Here is a 12623-nt window from a genome sequence, read left to right on the forward strand (position 1 = left end):
CAAAAGATGAAGAGTATGTAGCAGCTCACCAGCTAAGCTTTGTATACAGGGTGTTAGGAGGAGAATAATAGCTTTTAGGACATTTAAGAATTGTGCTCTACAAATGCAAGGAGCAGTGGAATAGAAAGTACACAGGTGCTTGTTTGAAATAACGTACTCAGTACAGCCTGTCATACCTTCTTAGAGTAGCTAAAACAGTAAGGAACCTTACTGTGGCCATCTTATTTTAGTGGTCAAGAACTTTATTACAAAATTACTTGTTGATAAATGCATTCATATCTCCTGTTAACAGTGTCTCCAGAGTCCTGCCATCCCTAATCTTGGTGGCTAGATGACTAATAACTTTGTCTGTGAGGGTGATCTAATTGTGCTTGCGTACCTGTGTGAAGCTCAGGGACTTTGTGAGTATGTAAGACTGGAGGAAAATGGCCATGAAAGAAGAGAGTTCTAACTTTTTCAGGTACAAATGTTACCTGAAACATTTACACCTAAATTATGTGTTTTAAACTATAGCAAGCATTGCTGTTCCAAGGAAAGTAAAAGGCACAACTGAATCTGTAAGCATGATTTAATAAAAAATAAAATTCCTTCTAGTCTGGATGGATGTTGTCTGACGACATTTACTGGAAGTGTCAAGTTGTCTTAGTTTCAGTGGAATCTGCCTTAGGCTGCAAACTTGTGCTTGTCCTAAGTTTGCTGAAGTGCCGGAGAAAATTACAAGCTTGTCTTCCGTCACTTCTTTAGACGTTCCTCTCTTTTCGCAAAGTTGGAAAGAGATGTAACTTGCCTAAAAAATTATCTACTTCTCTTATTTTATTTTTGGCCTTTCCCATCTTTACATGTTTCCATGGTAAGCAAGTTGCAGTTAAAACATGGCAGCAGTAGCCAATATTGTGGTTGCTACTTGATAAGAAACAAGTATTGACTTCACAAAATTGGAAGAGGTACAGACATTCTGTACTATAAATGGAGGAAAGAGATTCCTCTGGATCTTCAGAAATTCTGGGGTGAGGAGGAAGAAAAAAAACATATTTTTTATATATATATACACACACACAGACAGACAGACACAAGAAACCAGGGTGGGATGAAGAGTTTATATTTTTGGAGTTCATGGCTATCAGCTTATAAAAATGAGGCAAACAGGGTTTTCTAGAGGAAGCCCATTAAACTTCGGGGGCATACGAGTAGCAGGATTTGACCACTGAAATTCTGTTCCCTTGTATGCCTAAAGTTGGATGGAATTTAATCTGGGGAGTCCCTGGTAGTATCAGCAGTCCTCTGTGTTAAGCAAGATGCTGTGGAAGCCATTGAAAAGCATCTTCCATGCCCAGCTCATGCCTACAATTTCTACAAAGGGGATCTATGTGCTCTTCTTTTAGTTGTGCTACACGTGTTCAAGTTCTGTGGACACATCTTTGAACGTTACTTTGGTACTTTTTAACTTCTGTGGGCACGGATGGTGTCCTGGTTTCAGCTGGGATTACTTTCTTCATAGTAGCTAGTATGGGATGTTCCAGAATTGTGCTGACAACAGTGTTGATACCACAGGGATGTTTCCATTACTTCTGAGCAGTTCTCACGCAGAGCCAGGGCCTACTTTTTTGCATCACCCCACCAGTGAGTAGGCTGGGGGTGCACAAAGAGTTTGGGGGACACCGCTGTCCCCAGCTGACCAAAAGGATATTCCGTACCACGTGTTGTCATGCTCAGCATACAAGGGGTAGAGGGAAAAGGAAGGAGGGAGGGGTGGTCAGAGTGATGATGTCTGTCTTCTGAAGTAATGCATGATGGAGCCCTGCTGTCCTGAGGATGGCTGAACACCAACCTGCCCATGGGAAGTGGTGAATTAATTCCTTGGTTTGCTTTGTGTGCACAGCTTTTGCTTTACCTATTAAACTAGCTGTATCACAACCCACAAGCTTTCTCACTCGTACTCTTCCAATTCTCTCCCCCATGCTACTGGGGGAGGTGAACAAGCAGCAGTGTGGTGCTTATCTGCCACCCAGGACAAAACCACAACAGGTAGAAAGAAAGATTAGTTTGGATTTTTTTGTGTGATTGTGTATGTGGTATCAGATGCAATTTTCTAAGTAATAGTGCCTTGACCAGACGGTGTTAAAGAATCTATAATGTTGTGAAAACTGAGGCCTCCAGAAGGCAGTTTCTTTAAAAGAGGTGGTACCCAGGAATCTGTTGTGATCTTTGACTTGCTAAAATATTACTTCATTTAACCATTCCTTATGAGTGACATACAGAAGTAATAGAAACTAGCAACAATTAGTAAACAGGAAGAGGTGCTGGGGAGTAGGGCTAAAATGTTACTAATAGAAATATCAAATATTTACTTTGTAATTTTCATGATTTTCAAATCTTTTTAACATCTTTGTTCTTCCTGTGCCCTTACATTTTGCAAAAGCTCTTCTGGTAATAGCAGTTCTTCCTTGTAGCATTGGTTACTTTACAAGGTCAAAAATTTTAAATTGCTTGTATTCAAGTAGGGATGTGCTTCTAGTGCTGCTAATTTTTTATTTATTTGTGTGTATGTGTGGTATGTGCAAGAGAAGACTCCATAATAGCCATATACTTTTTTGATGACTTGTTCATTTGTGTCTCATTTTCCCTTTTTAATTGTAGGTCCACCTTGCTTTGCAAGCCTTTCCTGATAAATAATAATAGTGCAATCAGGTGTGTGTATGTGTGTGTTTGTCTCTTTCAGGATACCAGTTATCCCTTCCTGATGTAATACAATTTGCCACATATTTTTCCTTCTACCATTTTTGATTCAAGCTATTTTGCTTGGTAGTTCAGGTTCCTGTAAGTAGTTTGGGTTTGGATTTGTTTTAACAAGTATGTCCCATTCAGGTTTCCTGGCAAAGTCCAAAGCTCTCCAGGACACCAGTGTAGGTGCCAGTATCCTAAGTGTAACAGCATTTGTCTGTAGTTCCTTCTAGAAATCCATGTCTTCTCTTTCTAAACTCCTCACAGAAGTAGTAGCCACACCTGGTTGTGCTATACCGCCTGTCTTTATAGAAGAATACCTTTTGCTTCTCTCTTAAAGGACAACATCTGTGAAATTCTGCCTTCTACCAGCACAATAGTTGGGTGTATATTCTGATTTACTGGGGCAGTTTCAGTAGGAGAAAGCTAACAGTTATGTCAAGCAGAGCCTCATATAGTAGTCATTAGTACGGCAAAAATACATGTACAGAAGTTTCCTTTTCATAAAAATGAATAGGCTGTGCTGTCAGCTGTTTTCTAGATGTAAATTATGTCTTTAGTACTCACACTGTATTTGCATCTCCTTCTGTTATGGATAAGTCACTAATGTTTGTACCAGTGGCAGTCATTCTCTAAAACTTTAGCAAAAAAGTGCTTTATATCATCAGCAGTGTGCCCATATGTTCTTGTGATACTGATGAAATAAATTCCTTTTTTTGTAAGTTGAGCCAATGCTCAGCAAATGTTAGATGAAAGTAAAATAGACTAAACTGGTGTATTACCTTTTGGTACTCGGCATGCACATACTCATGAACACTTTAGCTGTTAATCGTAAAATCTTCTGCTAAGCTATTTGGATAATAAGAACCATAAAAAGCTAAGTGTCGTTCATGTGTGCTCTTTGGGTGAGGCTACAAACACAGAAGTATACTGCAGTAGAAGTTGGAGGGGTTAAAGTGCATGTGTAAAGTGCCAGTCAAAGGTAAAGAGCCTTGATCCATGACCAGTTCACATTCAGAGATCAGCCTCAAGCTGTTAGTTGCGTGCCAGCAAAGATAGCATAATTTCATAGCTCTGTGTGTCACGATTTTTCAGAATGCCTTTTTTTTTTCCCTTAGCCTTGTCAGAAGTGTTTAAATAGCAGTTGTGCAGAGTGACAACTCTTACTTCAAAGTATCATGAGCTCTCATAAATTAGCTCGTATTAGTTTCAGGGCTTTGAAATACGATACTGAGTAAAAGAAAGATTCATGGAATAATTGAGATTATCAGGGACCCCTGGAGGTCATCTTGCCCATCCCCTGTTGCTCAAGCAGGGCCACTTTAATGCAGGTTACTCAGGACTATGTCCAGGTTGCTTTTGAATATCTCCAAGGATGGAGACTCCACAACTTCTGGGCAACCTGAACCAGTGCTCAGACACCTTAACAGTGGAAAAGGGATTCTCCAAATGGCACCTCCTGTCCTTCAGGTTGTGCCTGTTGCTCTGGTCCTGTCATTGGCAACCACTGAGAGGAGCCTGGACTCTGTCCTCTTTGTATCCTCCCTTCAGGTATTTATATACATTGATAAGTTACCGGCAAGTCTTCTCCAGGCTAGACAGCCTGAGCTCTTTCAGTCTTCCCTCATGATATGACAGATGTTCCAGTCCCATAATGCTTTTAGTGGTGCCTGCTGGACTCCCTCCAATATCTCCATATCATTCTTGTTAAGGGGAGCTCAGCACTGGACACAACACTCCAGGTATGCCCTCACTGTTGCTGAGTAGAGAGGAAGGATCACCTCCCTCGACCTGGGGGACAACGGTTCTTCTAATGCAACTCAAAACACCACTGACCACCTTTGTCTCCAGGGCACGCTGCTGGCTTATGCTCAACTTGGCGTTCACCTGAAACCTGAGGTCCTTTTTTGTGCAAATCCACTTTCCAGCTTTGAAAGAGTCCATAATGCTAAATATTTTTACTATGCCTAAGAGGGTTCGGTTTCTTGTAATGTTCAGTTCATAATTCCAATTGAAGATCCAGGTTTCTTGGTGGTGATGGTAGTAGCTTTGTAGTATTGAAAAAACAATTTGCAGTTGCAGTTCAGCTGAACATTCTCAGGTCACTGTTCTTACTTTTCAGTCCTGTGTTAAAACAGTAATCTACAAATAAAAGAATACAGAAATGCTTAATAAGAATCTAGTAAAGGGAAGATTTGCATACTTTTGGAACTGAGTTAAAATAAATGTGCTGCAACAATATAGCTGCTTTTTTTTTTTTTTCCCTCCTCCAGTCTTTCCCTTTTTCTCTGGGAAAAGTATTATGGCAGAAAACACTTAAACTTCATCCTCTTTCAGATGGCTAATGGAAGAAAAGACAAATGTAACGGTGTTGGGTATCTTTAATTGGCTTGATTTTACAAATAAGAAATAGCCCAGGTTACCTTTTTTTTTTAATTTGGCTTTTTTACAAAAAAGCCCTGGTGATGAAGTTACATTGGTGTTCCTTCCCCCAGCCACCAAAAGCAGGATTGTTCTTTAGTTACTGAGCTGCAGGTCCCAGCCTGTCATGGTCAGAGCTGCAGGTCCCAGCCTGTCATGGTCAGTGAAGTTTTCCTTGAACAAGTTTGTCATATAGGTCATAAGTCTGTTTAGGTTCAAGAACATTACAATATAAGAGCACAGCTTTTGGAGGGAAGAGAGAGCCTTTAAAGCTTGCAGTCATATTTTCAATGCTTGATGCTCTTAAAATAAAGTTCATGGCAGGCAAGGACCTAAAGTTTTATCTTTCCTCTCCAGTTAGTATTTGTAGTCCTTTGTGCCCACTAATGCTTTCTTCTTAGTTCACCCTAGTCTACCTTTTGATTTGGGTAAAAGAATCAGCTTGCTAATAATTTTAGAATGAAACTTTACACAAAATGCCATGCTATTTTAAAATTACTTCATTTCAAATTTAATAGGTATTCCATTCAAACACATACTGTACTCTTCAGTACATCTTAAGTACTAAGGGGAAATAACACAGTGGATAACCTTTCCCTCCCCATCCCCCCTTCCTTCTCTGCTTTATTTAAATTTCTCTAATCACATAAGAATACTGTACTCTGATCTCCTTACCTGAGGCACTCAGCTGTTAGAGAAAAGACCTGTTTCCATAGGGATTGATCTTGGATTCTTGGTGTGGTTGTCCCCAGTCTTCACTGGTGCTCAGCATTGACTCACAGGAAGCAGCATGCTGTGCCAATGGGCAGAATACCATTTGGCTTTTCCTCTTGCTCTGCCTCAAGTGTTTCCGGTGGCCACAACCAAAATTGGGGGGGTGTCGCAGGAAAGTCTGGATGTGATAACATACATTTTGGCCTGATTTTGCGATGCTGGTCTTCATGCTACATTTCACATGCTTGTGGTAGCTGTAGTGATAGAGAGCTCAACTGGTTGCCTTATTTGTTTCATTTTCTTTGGTTTAGTTATTCCTGATAGGGCTGCTAAACATGCAGGAGTAGGTAGAACTGTAGGGATGGTGCTGGAAAACCCTGGTGCCTTATCTGCCCCTTTCCTGCAGCTAAGCTACACCAGCAGTTGAACAATTTGTTCTGAAGTTCCCAAAAGTAGATGGGGCTATAAATGCTTAATATACAAGACATCTGGGTGGTTTTGGTAGCATCAGTAGTGTGAACAGGCCAGTGCTGTTTTGTTTGCAGAGGATTCTGGAAGTCCAGCTGCTGCTTTGTGGCTGATTGCAAACCAGCTTGTATTGTTACTAAAAATAGCTATTGTTACCAATTGTGAGTTCTTTTAAAATAAAAAAAATATATTAAAGAACAGCAAACACCACCACCAAAACAGCAAAACTAAGTAATCTCTCCATAGTCTTGACATTGTTGCAAGTACAGTAATGAATTTTTCTAGTTAATTTACAGGGTGCTTGTCTGGAAAAACTGTTTTGCTTCAATTTAAGAAGTTATTAAATATTACCTGTTGAATTGACTCTTGCAATAATGCAGTCAATTTGACAGTAGCTTCTAAAATATGTTATTTAAAACAGCATAGAAAATATGAAAGCAAAACCCAAGATTGTTAACTAGACCAGGCTAGGCGTCTCAGTATGGGGAAGGGGGGGAAAAACCCCACTACTGCCAAAAATCTTCTGGCAAATGGAAGTAGCTAAGTCATTGGGATATGACATGTATTCTCCATCCTTGCTTGTCCTTAGCAATTCTTGAAAAGAAATCAGATGGGGACCGTAGTCTGTTGTAGTTCAAGATTTTTCACGTAGCCAAAGTGAAGTTCTGTGGCATCCCTAAATGATGCTTAACTCAACTCATGCTGCAGTCTCTTGATACACAAAAGAAATTTCAGATATTTAGATTTACAGATAAATATATAGAATTTCTAACTTTAAAGCTGAATTTGTGGCTCAGTAGAATGGAGAATAGAGAGTGTTTAGGTTTAATGAATTGGTGCATCCTATTTCATACCATTTCAGTGGGAAGTCCCAGTGTCCTCAGTTTCTATCCGAAGAGGCCCTTCACTGGAGAGAAATGAGACAAAAGACTGTGTCTGAAGTGAACAAGTACAGTCTGAATTTGAATGAAATACAGTGGTACAGACCAGTGAATGATTCAACTTCCAGTTGAATACTATTGAGCATCAAGAAGCAGCCATTTTAATTTGCAGATATTAGAATTGATAGATATGTACAATGAAGGATTGGATCTTTCTTGATTATATTTGTCTGCTGTGTGGGAGAAGTTACTGAAAGATGTTGGTACAGAAATGATGAGAAACATTGACTGAACTGTCATTTTAACGATGAGGTTTAGGGAGGAGGAGGAGGCTGGTTTTTTTGCTTGGAGGGGGCAAGCAAAGTCTCTATAAACAAATTCAGTTGCCTGTAAGCTAAAATTGGATAGTCTTATTTCTCATCTTGCAAACCATTATGTATTTATGCTTTAGATGCTTGGAGCAAATTTTTTTATATATATATGTATAAGTGAATCATATGCATGAATCGTGTGTGTGTGTGAGAACGTAATATATTAATTACGCAAAAAAGCCTACTTTCAGTTATTTTAGGATGTTTTGGGGGAAAAAAATGAAACCGTGATCATTTTCAAATACAGCAGTTTGGTAAATGGTTATATCAAATAATTTTGTACAGAAGGAATAATTTTGTCCTCTTCTATAATATTTACTGTTCAGTCCTTAAATTTTACATCACTAATGCTTACTGGCATAAGTACTTAAACACCCATTCAGAAATATGCTGCAAAAGGTATCATGAAGCTTGCTTATTTTAAAATGTTGAAATGTTCATTCATGGACCATTACATTCATGCAGTAAACCACACCTTGAATGTAGGAACTTATAATATCCTTGGTAAACCACGGGGTTTTCCAACTGATATAGCAGCAAATTCATAACCAAAACATGTCATTTAATTTTAAAAAAAAAAGGCTGTGAGAAAAAGATCACCCAAACCTCTTTTTTTCCAAGGCTCTGAAAAAGGAATTTGGCTTTTAAGTAATGAAGTGATAACCATTTGTTTGTTTTACAAAAATGCTAAATGATGGAAAAAGCTGTTAAATTGTAAAATCCAAGTAATTTTCCACAGACTGCAAATACAGGAGAGAACCAGCTAGTAAACACTGCAAATATTAGGTTTTAAGTAGCCGTAACTGGTTCTGTTGTCAAACCCCACAGCGTGTGTGTCCTGACCTACCCTTGCAAAGGATGGGTTATGTGTGTGGGGAGGAGGGAGGGACAGAAGGAAGCAGGGTTTCTGGCTAGAAGCCTGTTCTTGTTTAGATTTCAGTGTCACAAGGCCTGACCTCTTTCTGCTTTCTTGTTCTCTTTTCTGTGCAATTTCATGGTGGCTGACTGGCTTCATGATTAGTCCAAAATAAATCGAGAGTTGATTCTTACTCTCTTCCCACCCCTGTCCCTCTCTAGCTAGATCACCAGCTGTAAAGTTTTTAGAAGAGTATCAGTTTTGACTCCAACACTATTTTGTCAGGGAATTGCATGTAAACTCCAAGAACTTCTAATGAAGGCATAAAAGTACAGAGGTACATTTTTAGAGGGTCAGCTTAGACTAGTTTCTTCTAGGTGATGTAATACTGTGGAAGTCCAATCCTTCCTTAGCAGTTATCATGATCTTGGTTGTGGGTTTGTTGTTTTGCTTTTTATTTTGTTTTTTAACTAGATGGTTTTCACTTACAGAAAACTAATTTCTTCTTTTGCATCTCTTCCAGTAATAGTTATGCACGAGTGCGAGCTGTGGTGATGACCCGGGATGACTCAAGTGGTGGATGGTTACCACTTGGAGGGGGTGGACTAAGCTGTGTCACAGTCTTCAAAGTCATTCCCCAGGAAGAGAATAGCTGTGCTGATTTTCTTATCCATGGAGAACGACTCAGGGATAAAACGGTAACAATTTACTTCCGTTCAATGTTCCTGTTAAAACTACATAGGACCTGAAAATAGATGTTTGCTAATTTTTGCTTGTAGACTAGAAAGTAAATTTATAGTCTCTGATTAATGCTGTTGCTGAGCTTTCATCCATATCAATGATTATGCACCTGAAGAGCCAATTATTTGGGTTAGGTGCCGTGCGTTTTTAGAATTAAGCATGTTGATCTTATAGAAACTTTAAATCATTTTTTTCATTGCATATTTCCATTCATTTAGGGAAACATTTTGCTTTTTCTTTTTTCCTATGAGAGTTAGTTATACCTTGTTAACCTGTTAATACACCAGCAATACTGTGTTTAATAGGAGAGTTGAAAAATGAAATAATTTATTAAAAACCACAAAGTCTGAAGGAATTCTTTAGTAGTAATTCAGTTAATTGTGGAATTTGACTCTGACAAAAAGTAGCCATTTTACATGTAAACAACTTCTGTATTTGAAGAAAGCATGAAACTGACAGGTCCAATAATTTATCTAGTTTGATGAACACATAGATAGTATTCACTTTTTTCAGGCACATTAAATAAAATACCAGTAGTAAATTTGTCTAAAACAGCATCAAGAAAGTCAGTCAGCCTTGCAAAAGGAAAACTGGTATCAGATCTCGGCCATTTCTACATGGAAGACCAAACTGGCTTACTGAGGCTTGCTTAGTTATTTGTGTGCCAAATAGGCTTCTGAAGGGGGGGCTGTCTTGCTGTGGAAACAAAGAGAAGCGGAGAAAGCACGCCACATCCATCTTAATGACTTTTATCAAGAACTTGGTCTTTCCTGACAATAAATTAAGACTCCTGTGCAAGTTTTAGAGACAGAATTGCTTCTCATACTGTGCAGCTGATTCTTTCTCAAGCATACCAGTTTCTGCTTTGAGGCAGGACTGCCGAGTTTTCTGCCTTGCCTGTAACTGTTGTAGGAAGAGAGCTTATAAATAGAAATTCTGCTGACTCAGTTGTTTCAGCGAGGCGTAGTGCTATTAGCAGAGTACCCTGTGTTCCCGCACAGCTATGTGCACCTGCAGTTCCTTCCTCACTTTGCAGTAGTTCCCTTTAGAACTTTTTTTAGCCTTATTGAGGCTGTTTTTGAGGAGTTTAATTGCATTTAGAGATACTTGACAATCTTTTCTTAATTCTTAATACTTTCGACATTCACAGCTTGCCTTTGGAATCTGAGGGTAATAAAATGCTCAGAACTGAAAGCTGGTGTAATGTTTCTCCCGCATGCATATGAAAATGTCACAGCCATCAGTGTCCTGGTCTGTTTGCACTCTGTCTCCTGCTTCCCTTGGGCAAGCCTTGTTTCGTTTCCACTTCTGGCAGCAGGGGCTTAAATGTGTCTGCTTCGCTTCCTGTCCAGAGTGGAGCTCATGTTAGTATGAATATGTTTTTCAAACCTGTATTGTCCTGAACAGGTCTTTTAATTTCTGTCTCCCTCATCCTGTATACATCTGTCCCCTTTCTACTGCCCTCAGGTGTGACCTACTAGGCTGTCAGGGCAGATTTTGCTTTTACTGCATTTTTAGGAATTTGTTACTGGAAGTCAGCCCCTCAAAATAAGAGGATAGAAGATGGAAGAAACACAGCTAAGAGGAACACCTCTCTAGTGTATATTGAATAAAGCTCAGGGAACTGAAAACCGTGGAGTTAGGCTTGGAGAAGAATACTGTAGAGCCAGCGATGCCGTAGGAAAGGAGTAGAAGGAAGCTGTGTATTTCCTCAGACTTCAGATAATAACACTTAGAAGCAACAGCTAATATGTAATGAATTAACAACAAAGTTGCACAGTATGCAACAAGATCCCTGTTGGTGTAAAAGAAACAAGATCCTGCACCAGCTTCTTCTGGGGGACTGTAGCAGGGATTGAAAGAGAAACTGTTGGACAGGGACCTGCTCTCCGATTCTAAAACTGTTCTAATCTTTATTTTTTCATAATAATTAATGGATTTTACGTTTTTTCTTAGGATATTCCTGTGGAGTCACTGGTCAATCACAATTTGTAACTTTCTCTTTTAATGAAGCCATACAATTTTGGTTTAGTCCAGTTAGAATGGACAGGTTATTATTTTGTAATGCAAAGACAAATTGTACCAAGAAGTTGAAACGTAATTGTCAGTTCCACAGAAAGAGTGGGGAAGGCTATGTTCTCAGAGGCACAACCCTGAGGAGGACTGTTGAAGATTACTTCTGTGGCATAAAATGCTATTTTATTGCAGCCTTCCAGTACCTAAAGGAGGCCTACAGGAAAGATGGAGAGGGACTGTTTATCAGAGTGTACTGATGGAGTAATGACATTAGGCTGAAGGAGGGTAGCTTTAGATTAGATATTAGGAAGAAATTATTCACTGTGAGAGTGGTGAGGCCCTGGCACAGGCTGCCCAGAGAAGCTGCGGCTGCCCCTGGATCCCTGGCAGTGTTCAAGGCCAGGCTGGATGGGGCTTTGGTCAGCCTGGGCTAGTGGAGGATGTCCCTGCCCATGGCTGGGGCTTGGAACTAGATGGTGTTTGAGGTCCCTTCCAATACAAAGCAAAGTAAAAGTGGAAATTGTTACAAATTCATAGTATTTGCTGTTTAATAGGGACCATGTATCTTGATTCATCTTCTGATTTGGCTAAAACTATACTTAATCTGCAGTTTCTGTGCTCCATCATCACTCTAATTTTAGAAAGGCCTCTGTACAAATCTGTATACTTCAATAATCTTTGAAGCTAGTTGTACACTAGTAAGTTGGTTGCTCTACTATTGTGTTTGCAAAGAGATGGTAGCGGTATTGTTTTAAAAAATCTTCCTCAACTATCCTAAACCTTCCTAAATTGCAGTTCTTGGGACTTCATGCACACGTGTCTTCAGGAATGTTTAATCTGTTGTAATATCTAGAAGTCATCACGGCTCAGTCAGCTGGACCATGATTTCCAGTTCATTTTTTTACAAGGGTGCACACAGCCTTTTCTGAAAATACTTCTATGGATTAAAAAACAAAGTAATCCTTACAGATGGACTCTTAGCCCTCAAGTCACACTACATACTGTTGAAATACCTTTATAATCAGATTATATTTTTATTTCCTCTGGCCAGTAAGTCTTTCTTCTGTGAACTGTCTCAGCATCCAGAAAAGGTGCAAGAATTCCCTTATCCTGGAAAACCTATGTCATGGAACTCAAAGCAGTTTCAAGGGACACAAGAAACCACAGGTTTGAAATACCTCAGGTTAGAGAGCAAATGGAATTCAGATCTATGTCTCTTCCCTGCAGTATATGGGAATCATAATGCCAGTGTTCTTATTCAACCTGTGTGTCAGTAGAAAGGTGGAATTATTCCAAAGCAACTTGAAATCCATAGGTGAGGCGTTTAATGGAGGCATCTTCCAGACAAATCTTAAATAGTTATACTATAGTCTTTTATCTCTTGTTTCTTGTAAACTAGCTTTAGTGGCTGCTTCTCCAAGTACTGCTTCTGAC

The 12623-nt window shown here is 39.4% G+C and overlaps 1 protein-coding gene across 1 annotated transcript in view; it reads left to right on the forward strand.

The window, feature by feature from the left end:
• The window catches only part of SPRED1 (sprouty related EVH1 domain containing 1), a gene marked incomplete at both ends in the record, with an annotated part of 56632 nt that overhangs the window by 24813 nt on the left and 19196 nt on the right, over positions 1-12623 (forward strand). Inside the window, one exon of the mRNA XM_084263978.1 lies at positions 8956-9130. Coding sequence (XP_084120104.1) covers positions 8956-9130 — 175 coding nt within the window. The remainder of the gene's footprint in view (positions 1-8955; positions 9131-12623) is intronic.

The sequence above is a fragment of the Gallinula chloropus genome (genome assembly GCF_964237585.1).
Source record: "Gallinula chloropus genome assembly, chromosome: 4".
Classification (NCBI taxonomy): domain Eukaryota; kingdom Metazoa; phylum Chordata; class Aves; order Gruiformes; family Rallidae; genus Gallinula; species Gallinula chloropus.